The 20984-nt window shown below is 45.9% G+C and overlaps 1 protein-coding gene across 1 annotated transcript in view; it reads left to right on the top strand.

Annotated features, from left to right (window-relative positions):
• BIRC6 (baculoviral IAP repeat containing 6) overlaps positions 1 to 20984 on the top strand; it is a 965314-nt gene that overhangs the window by 172964 nt on the left and 771366 nt on the right. The window contains 1 exon segment of the mRNA XM_030196513.1: positions 17388 to 17537. Within this exon segment, the coding sequence (XP_030052373.1) occupies positions 17388 to 17537 (150 nt within the window).

Raw genomic sequence — 20984 nt, 5'->3', positions numbered from 1 at the left:
ATGTCACGGCTCATAGTGTTAGAGCCATGGCTGCGTCAGTGGCCCACTTGAAGTCAGCCACTATTGAAGAGATTTGCAAAGGTTTGACGTGGTCTTCAGTCCACACATTCACATCTCAATACTGCCTACAGCAGGATACCCGACGCGACAGTCGGTTTGGGCAGTCGGTGCTGCAAAATCTGGGGTTTAGAATCAAACTCAACCCCCCTAGACCCATTTTTATTCTGTTCCAGGCTGCACTCTCATTTTTTTCTATTTAGGTCAATCTCAGTTATGTCCTCGCTGTTGCGAGGCCCAATTGACCAATGTTTGTTTTTTTGAGTGAGCCTGGGTGCTAGGGATACCCTAATCGTGAGAATAAGCAGCCTGCTTGTCCTCGGATAAAGCAAAGTTACTTACCTGTAGCAGGTATTCTCCGAGGACAGCAGGCTGATTGTTCTCACAAACCCGCCCACCTCCCCTTTGGAGTTGTCTTCCCTTGTCTTTTGCTTTCTACTAGACTGAGGAGCACGCTCGTGCACTCTACCAAAACCCTCATCCACACCCTTGTCACCTCTCGTTTAGACTACTGCAATCTGCTTCTTGCTGGCCTCCCACTTAGTCACCTCTCTTCTCCAATCGGTTCAAATCTCTGCTGCCCGTCTCGTCTTCCGCCAGGGTCGCTTTACTCATACTACCCCTCTCCTCAAGTCGCTTCACTGTCTCCCTATCCGTTTTCGCATCCTATTCAAACTTCTTCTACTAACCTATAAATGTACTCGCTCTGCTGCTCCCCAGTATCTCTCCACACTCGTCCTTCCCTATACCCCTTCCCATGCACTCCGCTCCATGGATAAATCCTTCTTATCTGTTCCCTTCTCCACTACTGCCAACTCCAGACTTCGCGCCTTCTGTCTCGCTGCACCCTACGCCTGGAATAAACTTCCTGAGCCCCTACGTCTTGCCCCATCCTTTGCCACCTTTAAATCTAGACTGAAAGCCTACCTCTTTAACATTGCTTTTGACTCGTAACCACTTGTAACCACTCACCTCCACCTACCCTTCTCTCCTCCTTCCTGTACACATTAATTGATTTGATTTGCTTACTTTATTTTTTGTCTATTAGATTGTAAGCTCTTTGAGTAGGGACTGTCTTCTATGTTTGTGCAGCGCTGCGTACTCCTTGTAGCGCTATAGAAATGCTAAATAGTAGTAGTAGGGCGGGAAGATGGTCGCTCATGTGCACGCGAGGTCTAGCAAACTTTGTTGCTAGGAAGATCTTCAGATCCTGGGGCTGCCGTCGGACGTCACCCAATCGTGAGAACAATGAGCTTGCTGTCCTCGGAGAATATCTGCTACAGGTAAGTAACTTCGCTTTACCTGTCTCTGTGCACAATAAGCTCATGCATAGGGCACCCATGATAACTCATATTGTGTGCAAAAGGGGTTTAGATTTAGTTCATGCTTTCTCAGTAGGTCAGTGAGTTACATCTTGAATCTGAATGTATTTATTTTAAAAACTTTAAGCAGCTTACATAAAATACATACATAATACATTCAGGTCAGAGACTTGCTGACCTGAACATGTATACCCTGGAGGAAAGGAGAAACAGGGGTGATATGATACAGACGTTCAATTATTTGAAAGGTATTAATCCGCAAACGAACCTTTTCCGGAGATACGAAGGCGGTAGAACGAGAGGACATGAAATGAGATTGAAGGGGGGCAGACTCAAGAAAAATGTCAGGAAGTATTTCTTCACGGAGAGAGTGGTGGATGCTTGGAATGCCCTCCCGCGGGAGTTGGTGGAGAGGAAAACGGTAACGGAATTCAAACATGAGTGGGATAAACATAAAGGAATCCTGTTCAGAAGGAAAGGATCCTCAGGAGCTTAACCGAGATTGGATAGCAGAGCCGGTAGTGGGAGGCGGAGCTGGAGGTTGGGAGGCGGGGATAGTGCGGGGCAGACTTATACGGTCTGTGCCAGAGCCAGTGGTGGGAGGCGGGACTGGAGGTTGGGAGGCAGGGATAGCGCTGGGCAGACTTATACGGTCTGTGCCAGAGCCGGTGGTGGGAGGCGGGACTGGAGGTTGGGAGGCAGGGATAGCGCTGGGCAGACTTATACGGTCTGTGCCAGAGCCGGTGGTGGGAGGTGGGGATAGTGCTGGGCAGACTTATACGGTCTGTGCCCTGAAGAGCACAGGTACAAATCAAAGTAGGGTATACACAAAAGTAGCACACATGAGTTGTCTTGTTGGGTAGACTGGATGGACCGTGCAGGTCTTTTTCTGCTGTCATCTACTATGTTACTATGTTACTATGTTATAAGTAATACACAACAAATAAAGACCATCAGTTGCTACCAACCCCACCTTATACCCTGTCAGGTTCTCAGGTTCAGAGCCCACGGGGCCGGGCTCTGGAGCAAACGTGAGCCCTTGGGCTACTGAAGAGGTGCGACAGCAGTAGGCAAAACCCACCAACCAATGCTGGGCAAGCATACCGGCACCGGCAGGGACTGCAGGCACCGCCCAGCGAGCCTGAACATACGTACTGGAATCCCCCTGACTGGAGGACACAGGACTGGAGGGCACTGGACTGGAGGACACAGGACTGGAACACTGGACTGGGATCCCCCGGACCGGAGGACACCGGACTGGAGCACCCTGGACTGGTCCGTACAGCTTCACCTGCACTTAGCCACTGCCCCCCAAGGGTTGAGCCCTTGGTTTCGAGTGGCCGGCAGGACTTACCGGATACCGGATGACACAGGGACCAGGACTGGAAACAGAAGTACTCCTAAATCCTAAACTGACCTAAGTGCTCCCAAGCCCTAATCCAACAGAAGTGTTCCTAACAGTAAACTAACAAAAGGACTTCCTATGCCCTATACTAACAGGAGTGCTTCTCACAGCACCAAAAGGAAAAGCAGGGGAGTTACAAGGGAAAGACAGGGAAGCTAAACACATAAGCTAATAAAGGTGCTTCCTAAGCACCAAACTTCAGCAGACCTAACACAGGTGCTCTGAGCACCACGCTACAGAAGCTCTACAACTGTAAACTAACTATGGTGCTCCCACGCACCAAACAACCAGAAGAGCTCCTAGCATTAAAAGGGAAGACAGGGGAGCCATGAGGGAAAAAACAGGGAAGCTAAACACGTAAGCCAAAAGTGCTTCCAAAGCACCAAACACAAACAGCAAAGACTGCAATGCTCCCAACAGCACAAACACCAGAAGTACTTCTAACAGCCAAATCTGCAGTGTTCCTAACAACACCAAACCCTGAAGTACTTCTATCAGCAACAGAGCTTCCAAAGTCCTACACACAGCAATGCTTCCAAAGCACCAAGAGGGAAAAGCAGGGGAACCACAAGGGAAAAGCAGGAAAGCTAAACACACAGTCACAAGTGCACACTGCACTAACACTAACCTAGACCTAAAGGAAGTAGCAAAAGCAAACGTTGCAAAGGCCCTGAAGGGAAGAACACTACTTCCTTATCAAGACCCTCCCTGATGATGTCACACTCCCTAGACCCAGGCAGACAGCACACTGAAACCCAGAGAGGCCCAACCCACATCAATGCAGCACCGTGAAGCACTTCAAGCCAGTACACCCAGAGAGAGGTAGAGCTCAGTCCACACACACAGCTGTAGTAAAGTGAAACAATTAGAGTCATTCTGCTGGAAGCTGCCAGCATAGAGAGAGAGAGAGGTAGCTCAGAAAGGACAGACAAAAGAAACAGAAGCCAGCTAAGAAGCTGACCCCCAGGAAAAAGGTAAGTTTGAGAGGCGTTCTGACCACAATCATAACATACCCCAAACAATAGTGCTAAACAATTAACATACCTCATAAACTAGCTCCATCCCAGGCTTGCCATATTCCAACTATTTTATCGCCACTCATTGACTTTTTTTATTCATCATGATGTAACCCACCTTTGTCAGAAAAAAGTCTGCTCAAAAAGTGAATCTTCTGCAATCGTTTAAATGAGTCCTATCTGCACATAGGCACAATTGTCCTGGCAACTTATTCCACAGTTGAGGGCCAACCACTGGGTACTGAGGGCATCGCGTCCAGAGATAGACGCATTTGCAACCTCTGATCATAAAGTTCTCCCAGATCGATAAACATTCAGAACACCTGAAGAGTACTCCAGCACTTTCCATACAATACCTGGTGAATAATCATCAAAACCTCATGCTGTATTCCACTGCCAACCAGTGGAACTGTTTCAGTATAGGCGTAATGTGATCAAACTTTGCCATGCCAGCAATTAAGTGGGTGGCAGAGTTCTTGATTCTGGATAACCTGCAAAGCTTTCACCCACACCTTTGGAAGTCTCCAAAACAGACACATTACAATAGTCAATTTTAATCAATATCACTCTTATCACAATATGGAAATCCCCTGACCCATCCAAAGTTGGCTTCAGTCTATACAATAAAAGCAATTGCTGAAAAGCTGATTGTAGTACTCAGTTTGTGCACTCGTAGACAGTCTTGTGTTCAGCTTAACACACAACAGTTTTATCTCAATCTTCACTGGCAAACCACTCCGTCCGCACAAATATCAGTGGGCTATAACTCTTCCATATCATTCCCTACCATCATAATCCGTTGTATCCACATTCAACAACAACCCATTCGCAGTCATTCATTTCCCAATTTCTCTCATACATTCCTGTACCCAATCTACCATGACGTCATCAGCATATACACGATATGACACCCCAAGGGAGTTGAACATCCTTCCCAAGAGAGCCATATAGATATTGAAAAGCATAGCCGACAACTCTTCCCCTACAGAGAACTTACAATCTAAAGTAGAATAACTTTCTTCACTTACCTGCATTAATTGCAAAAACTAGTGCATGGTAAGTGCAAGGCCTGTGAGATAAATGCAGGTAGTGCGCTAACCATCTGCCCTGTATCTAACACACGTTACCACCTGGTATAATGTTGCAGGCAATGCTAGATAATAGAGGTAACATGGTGTGGGCTCAAGAATAAATACATAAAGTGCAGAGATGGGCTATGTTGGTGCCCCCCCCCCCCCCATCCTCCCTTGTCTGATACTCCCTCTCAACCTTCCCTCAATCCAGTCACTTCTGACATTCTATTCCACCCCCAGCACTCTCAATCTCATTCTCCCTCTCATCTACAGTTGCACCCCCAACCCATTTTAACAAATTTTCCTTTCTAAGTCCCCCCCCCCAAAAAAAAAAAAAAAAAAATCTGGTCCTGTATATAAGCCCCTTCCCTTCTTTGAACCAAAGCACCACTCACAAGTTGTCACAGATATCCTCCCCATTCTTGGCCCCTCCAGCCCCTTACTACCCACCAGAGTTACCCAGAGGTGATTCCTGGTAGTCTAGTGGGTAGGGAAAGGAACAGTTCTCCACGCCAATCCCGTCTGACTTAAGGAAACAAAATGGCTGCCATGACCCTTAGGGGTAGTCTTAGGTTACTATCATTAAGAGGCATCCTTCCATATTCCTGGGAATGGTTGGGGGTTGGGGGAATGTTCCTTTGCTAACGTGGGTGGAGCTTTGATTCGAGAGAGGCTTCTCTATGGGATCAGATTGGGGAGGATATGCTTGGGAAGTGGGGTTGAAGGAAGAGATCGGGGGGGTATGGAGGTTGTTGATCTTTACCCTTTACCGTTTGGCCTTTGGCTGCACTTCTGGACTGCTTGTATTGTGGCTGCAATTGGCACTGCCTCTTGCAGCAGTCCTGACAACTAGAGCACAGTATCGACCTGTGCACTAGAAGTCGCAGGTGGCCCTCTTTTGATCTGTTTCTGCCCTTACTGGCGTTAGGCAAGTACAAATTTTGTCACCATTCTGCTGGTTTTTAATGTGTAGTAGCCATTGGTGTGGGTCTTTGCTAACGTGAGCAATAAAACCCATGCTATCTGCTTAATGCAGGTTCGTAATAGGGCCCCTGGGACAGTAGAGGGTTAAGTGACTTTCCCAAGATCATAAGGAACAGCAGTAGGATTTTATTTACCTGGCTTCCTTTCTTCTGAGCTTGCTACTCTTAACCATTAAGATTTACCTAGTGCACTCTGTTACGTTGGCCCCTCGGGTGGACAGAACCAAACTTCCACTCTCAATCAATTTTAGAAGAATGTTTTGAACTTGTAAAGTGTCTGTGGAGTCGAATGGACGAATGAATCTCAGCTCAAATCAGTGGTGGTGATAAAAGCTAGATGAGCTCTCTTAATAGCCACCACTGAAGTCAATTTATTAGGTTATGTGGGATATAGGTGAGGAGAAATAGTTGGAAAACTATGAAAGGACACATTCTCTAAACTACAGGTTCTCAGCCCATTCGTCAGTACACACCAAGCCAGTCTGGTTTACAAGATATCCATAATTGACAAGATGGCGGCATGAAGCGAAAGTGATCACGCAGCCCCACTCCTAACCTTTACTCTTTGATTTGTAAGGAAATGTTCCTACTTACCTATGCTTAAAACTAAACGCAGAGAAAACACACAGTCTCATCCTCACATCCCAATACAACACGAACAAACCCATCAATATCAAAACCCCAGACCACACCCTCCCTGTTTCTGACAACCTAAAAATTCTTGGAGTTACCATCGACCGATTGCACTAGAAACCCAATCGAAAACTACAACAAAGAAAATGTTCCAATCAATATGGAAACTCAAATGAATAAAACCTTTCTTCCCGAGGGCTATATTCCGCAACCTGGTACAATCAATGACTATAAGCCATCTAGACTATTGTAATGCAATTTATGCGGGATGTAAAGAACAAATCATAAACTCCAAACTGCTCAAAACACCGCCACCAGACTCATTTCTGGAAAAATGAAATACGAAAGTGCCAAACCTCTACGCGAAAAACTACATTGGCTCCCGATCAAAGAACGAATTGCTTTCAAAATCTGTACACTAGTGCATAAAATCTACTGCGGGGCCCTGGGATACATGACCAACCTCATTGACCTACCAGCCAGAAACACTACAAGATCTACATGCACCTACCTCAACCTCCATCACCCAAGCTGCAAAGGACTCAAATATAAATCAACGTATGCATCCAGCTTCTCCTTTATAAGCACGCAACTATGGAACGCATTACCAAACTCCCTGAAAACAACCCACGATCTAGCAAACTTTCGAAGATCACTAAAAACTTATTTATTCAAAAAGGCATAGCCCAACGACCCAACCTAAGTGCCTCGATCCTGCAACACAACGAAACAAACAAACAAACACTTGATCTGGTCACATCTCAACCCTTCCTCTTTATTCCCTGATGTAACATAGTAACATAGTAGATGACGGCAGAAAAAGACCTGCACAGTCCATCCGGTCTGCCCATCAAGATAATTTCACGTGTGCTACTTTTTGTGTATACCTTACCTTGATTTGTATCTGCCATTCTCAGGGCACAGACCGTACAAGTCTGCCCAGCACTAGCCCCGCCTCCCAACCACCAGCCTCATCTATCATCAAATCTTCTACAATGTCTCTATGTATCTGTTACACTGGAATTCGCGTTCACCATCACGATTCCTATGTAAGCCACATTGAGCCTGCAAATAGGTGGGAAGATGTGGGATACAAATGCAATAAATATATAAAATAAATAAAAGGAGGGGTAAGCATTGCGTTGGCCCTGCTACGCCTGTGATTCCTGTAGTTGGACCTATGGACCTCTTTACTGTGCCCGGACCATTTTTGGGGCTGAATTCCCGCTCCCCCGGCTTGAGGTTGAGACTTCTCTCAGCCCTGAAGATTGGACGCCTCCACTCATGCCGGCGGCGGAACAGCGACGTGGTCAGGATGCTTCTAGCTTAGATATGCAAGGAGTGTTTCCTGAAGCAGGGTCGGGTCGCTGTGTTAATCCGCCTGACACAACTGCTCAGAGGAATGAGGCACAGGAGAGAGTCGGCGTGCTGACCCTGAAGCTGATATGGAGAAACAGTCTTCGGAGGAAATACATACTTCTTTGAGTAAGTCCTTTTTGTCTATTAAACCTTCCACCATTACCTTGGGCACTATATGGGAAGCTCTTTTAAGTTTGGAGACTTCATTTTCCCAAAAATTACTCTCTATATTGCATTATACTCAAGTTCCATCAGAGAAAATATCCCTGCTGGAAACAAAAACTTTGAATATTGAAAAACAAATTGACTCTGTTGTTAATATTCAGTCGCTACAACAAACTCAAGTAAATTTGATTAAAGAAAATTTGATATTGAAATATAAGATGGAGAATCAACAGAGATCTAAAACGTTCAAACTGTTGCTCCTCTTATAACTTTCAAAAAGTGTCTATCAGAGATATTGAAAATTCCAGAACAGGCGTATCCTCCGGTCTCTAAAATATATTATTTGTCATTATATAATAGGAAGAAGTCTAATCAACCAATTTCTGAAGAAGCTGAATTTACATTTGACACTTTAAATTTAACGCAAATTCTTGAAGATGATAATGTGGTTAAACCAGCTACCTTGATTGTGACTTTTGTATTACAACCGGATAGAGACTGGATATTGAGACACTTTTTCTGTCATAGAGATGAGTTGTTTCTGAATTGTAAAATTAGAATTTTTCCAGATATTGCTAGAGCAACCCAAAAAAGGCATCAATATTTCCTCCAACTCCACCCTCGGGTGGTGCAAATAGGTGGTTTATTTTGGTTGAGTTTTCCTTGTGTGTATTAAAACTTAACTCAGTGAAATATGTTTTCTATGATCCTACTCATTTAATATCTTTTTTGGACTCGAAAACTGTTGTAACTCCAGTTTTGCAGCCTATAGTAATATCTTCTACTTCGTAATATAGTAATTTGGTGCGTGATTCGCTTCTAATTTTTATTTAAAATGTTATAACTACATTTCATGGAATTTTACCTTCTCTTCTTAATAGTGGACTAGAGAATAGATAATAGTATAAATAGTTGCTTGTAAAAAAAAAAGTAATTATTAAGTAATATGATGTTCAATATTACCTCTCTTTTCTGAATCAAGTTTATTCTTGTTTAAAATTGTGAAATTGATAAAAATTTTAAAAAAAAGATATCCACAATTAATATGCATGTGAATAGTGTTTGCTTTGTTATTCCACTCGGCCTTTTACTTACTACTTCTACTACTACTATTTAGCATTTCTATAGCGCTACAAGGCCTACGCAGCGCTGCACAAACATAGAAGAAAGACAGTCCCTGCTCAAAGAGCTTACAATCTAATAGACAATAAATAAAGTAATCAAATCAATTAATGTGTACAGGAAGGAGGAGAGGAGGGTAGGTGGAGGTGAGTGGTTACAAGTGGTTACGAGTCAAAAGCAATGTTAAAGCGGTGGGCTTTCAGTCTAGATTTAAAGGTGGCCAAGGATGGGGCAAGACGTAGGGGCTCAGGAAGTTTATTCCAGGCGTAGGGTGCAGCGAGACAGAAGGCGCGAAGTCTGCAGTTGGCAGTAGTGGAGAAGGGAACAGATAAGGATTTATCCATGGAGCAGAGTGCAAGGGAAGGGGTGTGGAGTGATGGAGAGATACTGGGGAGCAGCAGAGTGAGTACATTTATAGGTTAGTAGAAGAAGTTTGAACAGGATGCGAAAACGGATAGGGAGCCAGTGAAGCGATTTGAGGAGAGGGGTAGTATGAGTAAAGCGACCCTGGCGGAAGATGAGACGGGCAGCAGAGTTTTGAACCGACTGGAGAGGGGAGAGGTGACTAAGTGGGAGGCCAGCAAGAAGCAGATTGCAGTAGTCTAAACAAGAGGTGACAAGGGTGTGGATGAGGGTTTTGGTAGAATGCTCGGAAAGAAAGGGGCGGATTTTACGGATTTTGTAAAGAAAGAAACGACAGGTCTTGGCGATCTGCTGGATATGAGCAGAGAAGGAGAGAGAAGAGTCAAAGATGACCCCAAGGTTTCGAGCTGAGGAGACAGGGAGAATGAGAGAGCCATCAACAGAAATAGAAAAGGGGGGGGGGGGGGAGTGGGGAGGTGGGTTTGGGGGGGAAAATGAGAAGCTCGGTTTTGGTCATATTTAATTTCAGGTGGTGTTGAGACATCCAGACAGCAATGTCAGACAAGCACGCTGAAACTTTGGTTTGGATGCAAGGTGAGATATCAGGGGTAGAAAGGTAGATTTGGGAGTCATCAGCATAGAGATGGTAGGAAAAGCCATGGGATGAGATTAATGAACCAAGGGAAGAAGTGTAGATAGAAAAGAGGAGGGGACCAAGAACAGAACCCTGAGGTACGCCGACAGGCAGAGGGATAGAAGTAGAAGAGGATCCACCATAGTGAACACTGAAGGTGCAGAGGGGAGAGGTAGGAAGAAAACCAGGAAAGGACAGAGCCCTGGAATCCAAGTGAGGACAGGATATCGAGGAGTATGCTGTGATCGACAGAGTCAAAAGCAGCGGAAAGATCAAGAAGAATGAGGATGGAATAGAGACCTCTGGATTTAGCCAGTAATAGGTCATTGGAGACTTTAGTAAGCGCAGTTTCGGTTGAGTGGAGAGGGCGAAAACCAGATTGTAATGGGTCAAGAATAGCATGTGAGGAGAGAAAATCAAGGCAGCGGCGGTGAACAGCACGCTCAAGTAATTTGGAGAGAAAAGGAAGGAGGGAGATGGGTCGGTAATTAGAGGAACAAGTAGGGTCGAGTGAAGACTTCTTAAGGAGAGGTGTGACCACAGCATGTTTAAAGGCAGTAGGGACAGTTGCAGTGGAAAGTGAGAGGTTGAGAATGTGACAGATAAAAGGAATAAGAGCAGGTGAGATGGCATTAAGAAGGTGGGTGGGAATGGGATCAGAGGAACAGGTGGTACATTTTGAGGAAGAAAGGAGAAGTGTAGTTTCCTCAATAGTAACTTCAGGAAAGGAGGAAAGGGAATGAGGGGAAGGAGAGAGAGGGGAACGGACTAGTGGAGGGGAGAGGTGGTGAGGTAGAGAAAGCAAGGTTTATCTTTTGAACCTTGTTGTGAAAGAATTCAGCAAGGGTCTGAGGAGATAATGAAGGGGGAGTTGGGGGAGGGGGCACCTTGAGGAGAGAGTTCAATGTGGTGAAGAGAAGTCGAGGATTAGAGCCAAGAGAGTTGGTCAGTTGGATATAATAATCCTGTTTGGCACGTAAAAGAGCAGATTGGAAGGAGGTCAGCATGAACTTAAAGTGTAAAATCAGCAAGGGCCCGAGATTTCCGCCAGAGGCGTTCGTCCGAGCGGGTTCAGGAACGTAGGTAGCGGACATTAGAAGTCAGCCAAGGTTGGGGTTTTGTACACCTTACAGGGCGGGTCATCAAAGGTGCAGGAGTGTCTAAGGCAGAGGATAGAGTATTGTTGTAAGAAGAAACAGCCTCGTTGACAGACGTGGATGGTGCCACAGTAGAGAGGAGGTTTGAAACATGGGAGGATAGAGATGAAGGGTCAATATCGTGAAGATTCCTAGATAAATTAGATAAGATAGGACGGGACTGGGAGGGAGGAGAATTAAGTGTGAAAGTTATAAGATGAAGTTCAGAGGCAAGGAAACTAGAGGGTGAACAGTTGGAGGAGAAGATGAGATCAAGACAGTGACCATTTTGATGAGTGGGGGAGGTGGAGCATAGTTGGAGATTAAAGGAGAACGTTAAAGCGAGTAACTTGGAAATATAAGAGTTGGAAGGATCATTAGCAGGAATATTAAAGTCACCAAGGATGAGAGAGGGGGAGGAAGGATCATGGAAGAAGGCAAGCCAGGCGTGAAAGTCACTGAGAAAGGATGAAAGGGACTTATCAGGGGGACGATAAATGACCACTATTCGAAGAGGCAGAGGAGAGAAAAAGCTATTACTGCCCAAACCTGACCACGTGGCAAGTAGAAAGAGAGACAATAGCGAGTTCGAGAGCATCGGTAGCGGGGCGATCGAGGCTGTGCGGCCCGGGACTGCACATCCACATGGCAGCCGTCTCCCTTGTTCCACGCTGCGCCGGATACCAGGCAGCGGGAGTTCGAGGTAGGGTGGTGAGTCGTCGGGGGGCAGTCTGGTCCGCGCGTCCACGTGGCAGCCTTTCTCCCTAGCCCATCTGGGAGCCAGGAGACCTGGGGCAGCTGACCCCTTGGCCCTGCTGTTGATCCTTCTGGCGTGGGAGCATGGGGAACCAGGTGACCTCCGGCAGCTGTTCCCCAGGCCCTCGTGTTCATGTCCTGTGACCCTCTCTGGCTCTGGTCATGCCTCTACCCTGCCGCCCTGTTACCCTGTCCATCTGCCACTGGTCCTTTGTCCTAGCTTGCTCTGGCCCTTCAGCCTGTTCCATTCCGCTGCTCTGCTCTCTTCTGCTTCTGCTTGTCCCAATCCATCTGTTCCAGCTTATTTCGGCCCTGCTGTTCCGTTGTCTTCTGCTTCAGCTTGTTCTAGTCCGTCTGTCCCAGCGTGTTCCAGTCCTGCTTGCGTCACTGTCTTCTGCTCCAACTTGCTCCAGTCCATCTGTTCCAGCTTGTTCCAGCCCATCTGTCCTAGCCTGTTCCAGCTTGTTCCAGTCCACCGGTTCCAGCTTGTTTAAGTCCGTCTGTTCCTACTTGCTCCAGTCCATCTGCACCTGTTTGTTCAAATCCGTCTGTTCCAGCTTGTTCCGACTTGCTCCAGTCCATCTGCACCTGTTTGTTCAAATCCGTCTGTTCCAGCTTGTTCCGACTTGTTCCAGCCCATTCCAGCTTGTTTCTGCTCATCTGCTCCGTCTGTTCCAGCTTGTTCCAGCCCTTCCAGCTTGTTCCTGCTCATCTGCTCCAGCCTGATCCCATCCGTCTGTTCCAGCTTGTTTCAGTCCATCTGCTCCAGCCTGTTCCAATCCGTCTGTTCCAGCTTGTTCCAGTCCATCTGTTTCAGTTTGCCAGCTTGTTCCAGTCTACCCATTCCGGCTGTCCCAGCCTGTTCCAGTCCATCTATTCCAGCCTATTCCTGTCCGTCTGTCCCAGTTGGCTCCAATCCGTCTGTTCCAGCTTGTTCCAGTCCATCCATCTGCTCCAGCTCGTTCCAGTCCTATTGCTCCGGTTCTTCCGTCTGTTCATCTGTTCCAGCTTGTCTCCAGTCCTTCGTCCAGCCTGTTCCAGTCCCATCGCATCCACCCCAGCCTACCTGCATGCCTGCCTACCTACCAGCAACCAACCTGCATGCTGTCAGTCCATCAATTTGCTTGCTGATCAGCAACCAACCTGCGTGCTTTCCAGACCATCAACTTGCCTATTTATCAACCCATCAACTACCTGCCTGCCATCTAGCCTACTCAACTACCTAACTGCCAACCCACCTGCCTACCAGCTCACCTATCACCTGCCTGCCTCCCTGACCATGGCCCCTATACACATTCTCTTCATCGCCCTGTCCCTTCCTAATCTTTTCTCCCTCCCCCCACCGCTGTCCACCGCAGGTATTCATTGCCCATCCATGTCCTCTCCCATCCTACTCACTACTGCATTACCCTACCCTCCCCCGTCCCTCACCACCTCACCATCTCTCCTCTCCCCCCCTGCCTCCTAGCTCTCAACCTTCAACACTTCCTTCCTGCCATTAGCCCATCCCCATTCCTACTAAGCTCATCCCGTCTTCATCGCCTTCGTCGCCCTACCTCCCCCACCCTCCTCCGCTCTCGCTCCTTCTCCTACTATCCGCCGGAGACATCAATCCCAATCCAGGCCCACCACACATGCCCTCGTCTTATCCATGCAAACTCTTCCGAGATATCTCCAATCTCATTTCTGTTCCCCTCCTTCCCCCTTCTTCCCTCCCCTTCTCGTGCGCCCTGTGGAATGCCCGCTCCATGTACAACAAACTTTCCTTCACCCACGATCTCTTCATCTCCCACTCCCTTCATCTGCTCACCCTGACTGAATCCTGGCTCTGCCTCAGTCGCGGCCCTATGCCATGGAGGTTATCTTTTCTCCCACACTCCCCGCCCAGTCGGCCGCGGAGTAGGTGTCGAGTTACTACTCTCACCCGCCTGTAGTTTTCAACCCCTCCTCCTACCGCAATCTCACTGCTTCTCATCCTTTGAAGTTCACTCTATCCGTCTATTCTACCCGCTGCCACTCAGAGTTGCAGTCATTTACTGCCCCCCCCCCCCCCCCCTGATAAATCTCTCTCTTCCTTCCTCACTGACTTCGATGCCTGGCTTTCTGATTTTCTTGATCCCTCATCTCCATCCCTCATTCTCGGAGACTTTTAACATACACGCTGATGACCTATCCGACTCTCACACTTCTCAGTTCCTCACTCTAGCATCCTCCTTCATCCTCCAGCTGTGCTTCACCACCCCTACTCACCAAAATGGCCATTGTCTTGACCTCGTCCTCTCCTTTTCCGGCTCACCCTCCAATTTCTACGCCTCAGCTCTTTCTCTCTCTGATCATCACCTGATCACCTTCACACTTCTTCACCCCCCCAGCCCCGCCCAACATTAACCACTACTTCCAGGAATCTCCAGGCTATTGACTCTCGCACCTTATCCTCTAGTATTTCTAATCTCCTCCCCTCCATCATGTCCTCTGAGTCTGTCGACGGGGCTGTCTCCACTTACAATGCCACTCTCTCCTCTGCTCTGGACACCCTCGCACCATCCATCTCCCTTCCCACAAGGCGTACTAATCCCCAGCCCTGGTTGACCCCTTGCATCCATTATCTTCGCTTCTGCGCCGGATCTGCTGAACGCCTCTGGAGGAAATCTGGCACCTATTCAGATTTCCTTCATTACAAATTCATGCTATCCTCCTTCCAGTCCTCCCTATTCCTTGCCAAACAGGACTACTACATCCAATTGACCAATTCTCTCAGCTCCAACCCTCGTCGTCTCTTCGCCACCCTTAACTCCCTCCTCAAAGTGCCCTCCGCTCCCCCCCCTCCCCACTCTCTCCTCAATCACTGGCTGACTACTTCCGCGACAAGGTGCAAAAGATCAACCTTGAATTCACTACCAAGCCACCTCCTCCCCTTCTACCCTCTCCCTCAACCATCCTACCAACTCTTTCTCCTCCTTTCCTGATATCACCGAGGAGGAAACCTCCGACCTTCTTTCCTCCTCGAAATGCACAACTTGTTCCTCTGATCCCATCCCCACCAACCTAGTTAACACTATCTCTCATATTGTCACCCCCTCCATCTGTCATGTCCTCAACCTCTCTCTCTCCACTGCAACTGTCCCTGACACCTTCAAGCACGCCATAGTCACACCTCTCCTCAAAAAACCATCATTTGACCCTACCTGTCCCTCCAACTACTGCCCCATCTCCCTCCTACCCTTCCTCTCCAAAATACTTGAGCGTGCCGTTCACAGCCGCTGCTTTGATTTTCTCTCAGGCAATCCTCGATCTGCTTCAATCTGGTTTTCCCCTCTACACTCGACAGAAACAACACTCTCTAAAGTCTGTAATGACCTGTTCCTTGCCAAATCCAGAGGCCACTACTCCATCCTCATTCTCCTCGATCTATCCCCTGCTTTTGACACTGTCAATCATGATTTACTTCTTGCCACACTGTCCTCATTTGGGTTCCAGGGCTCTGTCCTCTCCTGGTTCTCCTCCTATCTCTCTCACCTCACCTTCAGAGTACACTCTCATGGATCTTCCTCCACCCCCATACCGCTCTCTGTTGGAGTTCCCCAGGGTTCTGTCCTTGGACCCCTTCTTTTTTCAATCTACAGCTCTTCCATGGGCTCCCTGATCTCATCTCATGATTTCCAGTATCATCTTTATGCTGATGACACCCAGCTGTATCTCTCCACACCAGACATCACCGGTGAGACCCAGGCCAAAGTATCGGCCTGCTTATCCGACATTGCTGCATGGATGTCCAAACACCACCTGAAACTGAACATGTCCAAGACCGAGCTTATCGTCTTTCCACCAAAACCCACTTCTCCTCGCTCTCGATCTCAGTTAATAACACCCTCATCCTCCCCGTCTCATCTGCCCGCAACCTCGGAGTCATCTTCGACTCCTCCCTCTCCTTCTCTGCGCCTGTCCAGGAGACAGTCAAGACCTGTCGCTACTTCCTCTTTAACATCAGCAAAATTTGCCCTTTCCTCTCTGAGCACACCACCCGAACTCTCATCCACGCACTCATTACCTCTTGCCTTGACTACTGCAACCTACTCCTTACTGGCCTCCCACTTAACCATCTATCCCCTCTTCAATCCGTTCAGAACTCTGCTGCACGTCTTATATTCCGCCTGAACCAATATACTTATATCACCCCTCTCCTCAGGTCACTTCACTGGCTTCCGAGCAGATACCGCACACAGTTCAAGCTTCTCCTTCTTACCTACAAATGCACTCAGTCTGCAGCCCCTCATTACCTCTCTACCCTCATCTCCCCTTACGTCCCCGTCTGAAACCTCCGCTCACAGGACAAATCCCTCCTCTCAGTACCCTTCTCCACCACTGCCAACTCAAGGCTCCGCTCATTCTGCCTCGCCTCACCTCACCCTATGCTTGGAATAAACTTCTTGAGCCCCTACGCCAAGCCCCCTCCCTACCCATCTTCAAATCTTTGCTCAAAGCTCACCTCTTCAATGCTGCCTTCGGTACCTAACCTATATACTTTTATACCTTCTTTATACCTTCTTGACTGACTGTACATTTGTCTTTTAGATTGTAAGCTCTTTGAGCAGGGACTGTCCTATGTTAAATTGTACAGTGCTGCGTAATCCTAGTAGCGCTTTAGAAATGTTAAATAGTAGTAGTAGTATGGTGCTTTACAGGATTTTCTGTGAGAAGTCAGAGTACCAGGGCTGGGGCCCATGAGGAGCTAAAGAAGTAGGGGAGCCACTTAGGACCCCATACCAGTTTAGTACCAGGACTTTTAGAGAAGGAACTTAGGGCTTTACAGACTAACTTGGTGTTTTTCCTATTTTGCTTTTTGCTCTGTAAATACTATTTTGATGGAGATAACTAATTTTTTTTCTTTTTTTAATTTAAACAAAAACTAAATCAGAGCCCAAGTATTAACTTGCTTAATCTTTTTGGTATCATTCCAGTAAAGGCTTTGAAGTGTTATTGTCTTCTTGCTTCGCCAGAACTGTTTTTTGCGGATTTCTATTTTGTGTATTCTGGGGCAAACTCACCTTCCCCACCCCAAGTGAGAAGATAATTACATCTGTATTTGAGTGTTAATTGTGAAACGGTTCCAATAATCAGTTGGCATTTAATTTGCTATAACTACTGTACATCTCTGAGGTTATGTGTACAGTCATTTTGTTGTTTTGGTATGGCAGTTGTTTTCACATCATATGTTCTCTAATGACAGCACTGCTATTTGCTTATGATTTTCTGTGTTATATAATTAAAAAGAAAATCTTTTCATGGTTCAGAAAGGAGAAAATAGGAGCAACATATAGGAAAGATAAATATTTATAAACAATGCTTCTTATAATCTGTTGTAGGTGGAGAGCTTCACTTTCTCCAAATTGGTGGAACTTCTGATGATGTCGATGAAGCCGATATCTTGGTGGATGGTTCTCTCTCAAAAGGGGTAGACCATTTAACAGAAGGCAACAAGCCTTTATCTAACCCATCTAGTCCTGGTATCACAGGTAAATGCTCATGCATGCTGATTTTTATATTCAAAATCTTCATGTAGACTTGCATGTTTTCTCTTACTAGAAATAATGCATGACTTAAATAAGTACATAAGTTTTGCCATATTGGGACAGACTGAAGGTCCTTCAAGCCCAGCATCCTGTTCCCAGCAGTGGCCAATCCAGGTAACAAGTACCTAGCAAGATGTTTTTTTTTAGTTTTGTTACAATTGTACCCCGCGCTTTCCCACTCATGGCAGGCTCAATGCGGCTTACATGGGGCAATGGAGGGTTAAGTGACTTGCCCAGAGTCACAAGGAGCTGCCTGTGCCTGAAGTGGGAATTGAACTCAGTTCCTCAGGACCAAAGTCCACCACCCTAACCAATAGGCCACTCCTCCACTTATGCTGCTTATCTCAGAAATAAGCGGTGGATTTTCCCAAGTCCATGGCTTATGGACTTTTCTTTTAGGAAGCTATCCAAACCTTTTTAAACCTCGCAAAGCTAACTGCTTTTACCATGTTCTTTGGTAACGAATTCCAGAGTTTAATTACTCTTTGAGTGCAGAAATATTTTCTCCGCTTCGTTTTAAATTTACTACATTGTAGCTTCAATGCGTGCCTCCTGGTCCTAATATTTTTGGAAAGAGTAAACAAGTGATTCATGTGTACCCGTTCGACTCCACTCAGTATTTTATATACATCTATCATTTTTCTCCAATCTGAAGAGCCCATACCATTCCTCATAGGAAAGTTGTCCCATTCCCTTTGTCATTTTCGTCACCCTCCTCTGTACCTTTTCTAATCCTACTACATCTTTTTTGAGACGCAGTCACCAGAATTGCACACAATATTAGAGGTGCGGTCGCACCATGGAGCGATACAAAGGCATTATATCATCCTCGTTTTTTTCTCATTCCTTTCCTAATAATACCTAACATTCTATTTGCTTTCTTTGCCTCTGCAGCACTCTGAGCAGAGGGTTTCAAAGTATCATCAACAATGACTCCTAGATACTTTTCCTGGTTGGTAATTCCTAATGTGGAACCTTGCATCACGTAGCTGTAGTTCGGGTTTCTCTTTCCCACATGCATTGCTTTGCACTTGCTTACATTAAACATCTGCCATTTGGATGCCCAGTCTCCCAGTCTTGTAAGGTCGTCTTGCAATTTTTCACAATCCTCTTGCGATTTAACAACTTTGAATAACTTTGTATCGTTGGCAAATTTAATTACCTTACTAGTTATTCTCATATCTAGATAATTTATTAATATGTTACAGAACAGCGGTCCAAATACAGACTCCAGCGGAACCCTGCTGTCTACCCTTTTTCACTGAGAATACTGACCATTTAACTCTGCTCACTGTTTTCTATCCTTTAACCAGTTTTTAATCTACAATAGAACACTACCTCATATCCCATGACTTTCCAATTTCCTCTGGAGTCTTTCATGAGGTACTTTGTCAAATGCCTTTTGAAAATCCAGATACACAATATCGACTGGCTCACCTTTATCCACATGTTTGTTCACCCCTTCAAAAAAATGTAGTAGATTGGTGAGGCAAGATTTCCCTTCACTAAATCCATGTTACTAACATTAGTTCTGCAAGTTCATTTATCAATTCAATCAATATTCTGGGATGTGTACCATCTGATCCTGGTGATTTGCTACTCTCTTATTTATCATATTGCCCCGTTACATCTTCCAGGTTTACAAAGAATTGATTCAATTTCTCTGACTCGTCAGCATTGAATACCATTTCTGGCACCGGTATCTCTCCCACATCTTCCTTGGTGAAGACCGAAGCAAAGAATTCATTTAATCTCTCCGCTATGTCCTTGTCTTCCCTGAATGCCCCTTTTACACCTTAGTCATCTAGCGATACAACTGATTCTTTTGCTGGCTTCTTGCTTTTAATATATTCATAGTTTTTCTACACTTTTTTTTTTTCCTTCAGTGCAATCTTCTTTTCAAAGTTTCTCTTTGCTCTTCCTTGTCAGCACTTTGCATTTGATTTGCCATTCTTTATGTAGTTTCCTATTATTTTCAGTTGGATCCTTCCATGTTCTGAAGGATTTTCTTTTTCACCATTCTTCATTTTATCATGGTCTCCTTTTTGAAAGTTAAATGCTAACATATTGGATTTACTGTACGTTATTACTCCAGAGCTTATATCAAATCTGATCATGTCGTGATCACTGTTATCAAGTGGCCCCAGCACCATTACGTCGTGCATCAGGTCATTCGCTCCATTGAGGACTAGGTCTAGAATTGTTCCTCCTCTTGTTGGCTCCTGAACCAGCTGCTCCATAAAGCAGTTCTTGATTCCATCAAGGAATTCCATCTTTCTAGCATGCACTGATGTTTCATTTATCCAGGCAATATTAGGGCAATTGAAATCACCCATTACTATTGTGTTCCCCAATTTGTTAGCCTCCTTAATTTCTGATAGCATTTTTACATCTGTCTTTTCATCCTGGCCTGGATGGCGGTAGTACACTCCTATCACTATCCTGTTCCCCTTTACACATGGAATTTCAATCCATAGGGATTCTAAGATGTGTTTCCTGTCCTGTGGAATTTTTAGTCTATTCAATTCAAGGCCCTCTTTAACATACAGTGCTACCCCTCCACCAATTCGATCAACCCTATCACTATGATATAATTTGTATCCTGGTATGACAGTGTCCCACTGGTTATCCTCCTTCCTCCAGGTATTAGAAATTTCTATTATATCTATTTTTTTCATTTAGTACAATATATCCTATCTCTCCTATTTTATTTTTGTGGCTTCTGTCGTTCACATATAGACATTTCAGGCCATGTTTGTTGCTCCTATTTACATCTTGCTCAGCAGTTGACAGTGATGATGGGCAATCTTGAAAATTTCTCTGCTTGTTATTTAAAGACTCCTGGTCTACTATGCTCTCTATTGCAGCCTTGCTATTGGGATGTCCTACTTACCTGTTTTGGTGATATCTTTGAAAGATAACCTTATTCTGAACCAGTAGCTTTTGAGCGACTGTTGGCCTTTTCCCAGTTTCTAGTTTAAATGCTGCTCTATCTCCTTTTTAAATGCTGCTGCCAGCTGCCTGGACCCTCCCTGGTTAAGGTGGAGCCCATCCTTAAGGAATAGCCCCCCCCCTTCCTCAGAATGTTAGTTACTAACAAATCTAAAACGCTTCTTCCTGCACTGTCGTTTCATCCACGCTTTGAAACTCTGGAGCTCTGCCTGTCTCTTGGGGATTGCGCGTGAAATGGGGAGCGATTCTGTAAATGCTTCCCTGGAGGATCTGGATTTTAGCTTTCTACCTTGGAGCCTAAATTTGGCTTCCAGAACCTGCCTCCCACATTTTCCTATATCATTGGTACCTACATGTACCAAGACAGCTGTCTCCTTCCTAGCACTGTGTAAAATCCTATGTAGGTGATGCGTGAGGTCCACCACCTTCGCACCAGGC

Source organism: Microcaecilia unicolor, chromosome 3, assembly GCF_901765095.1.
Source record: "Microcaecilia unicolor chromosome 3, aMicUni1.1, whole genome shotgun sequence".
Classification (NCBI taxonomy): Eukaryota; Metazoa; Chordata; class Amphibia; order Gymnophiona; family Siphonopidae; genus Microcaecilia; species Microcaecilia unicolor.
The sequence above is the reverse complement of the archived record's forward strand: the minus strand, read 5'-3'. Positions and strand labels throughout refer to the sequence as shown.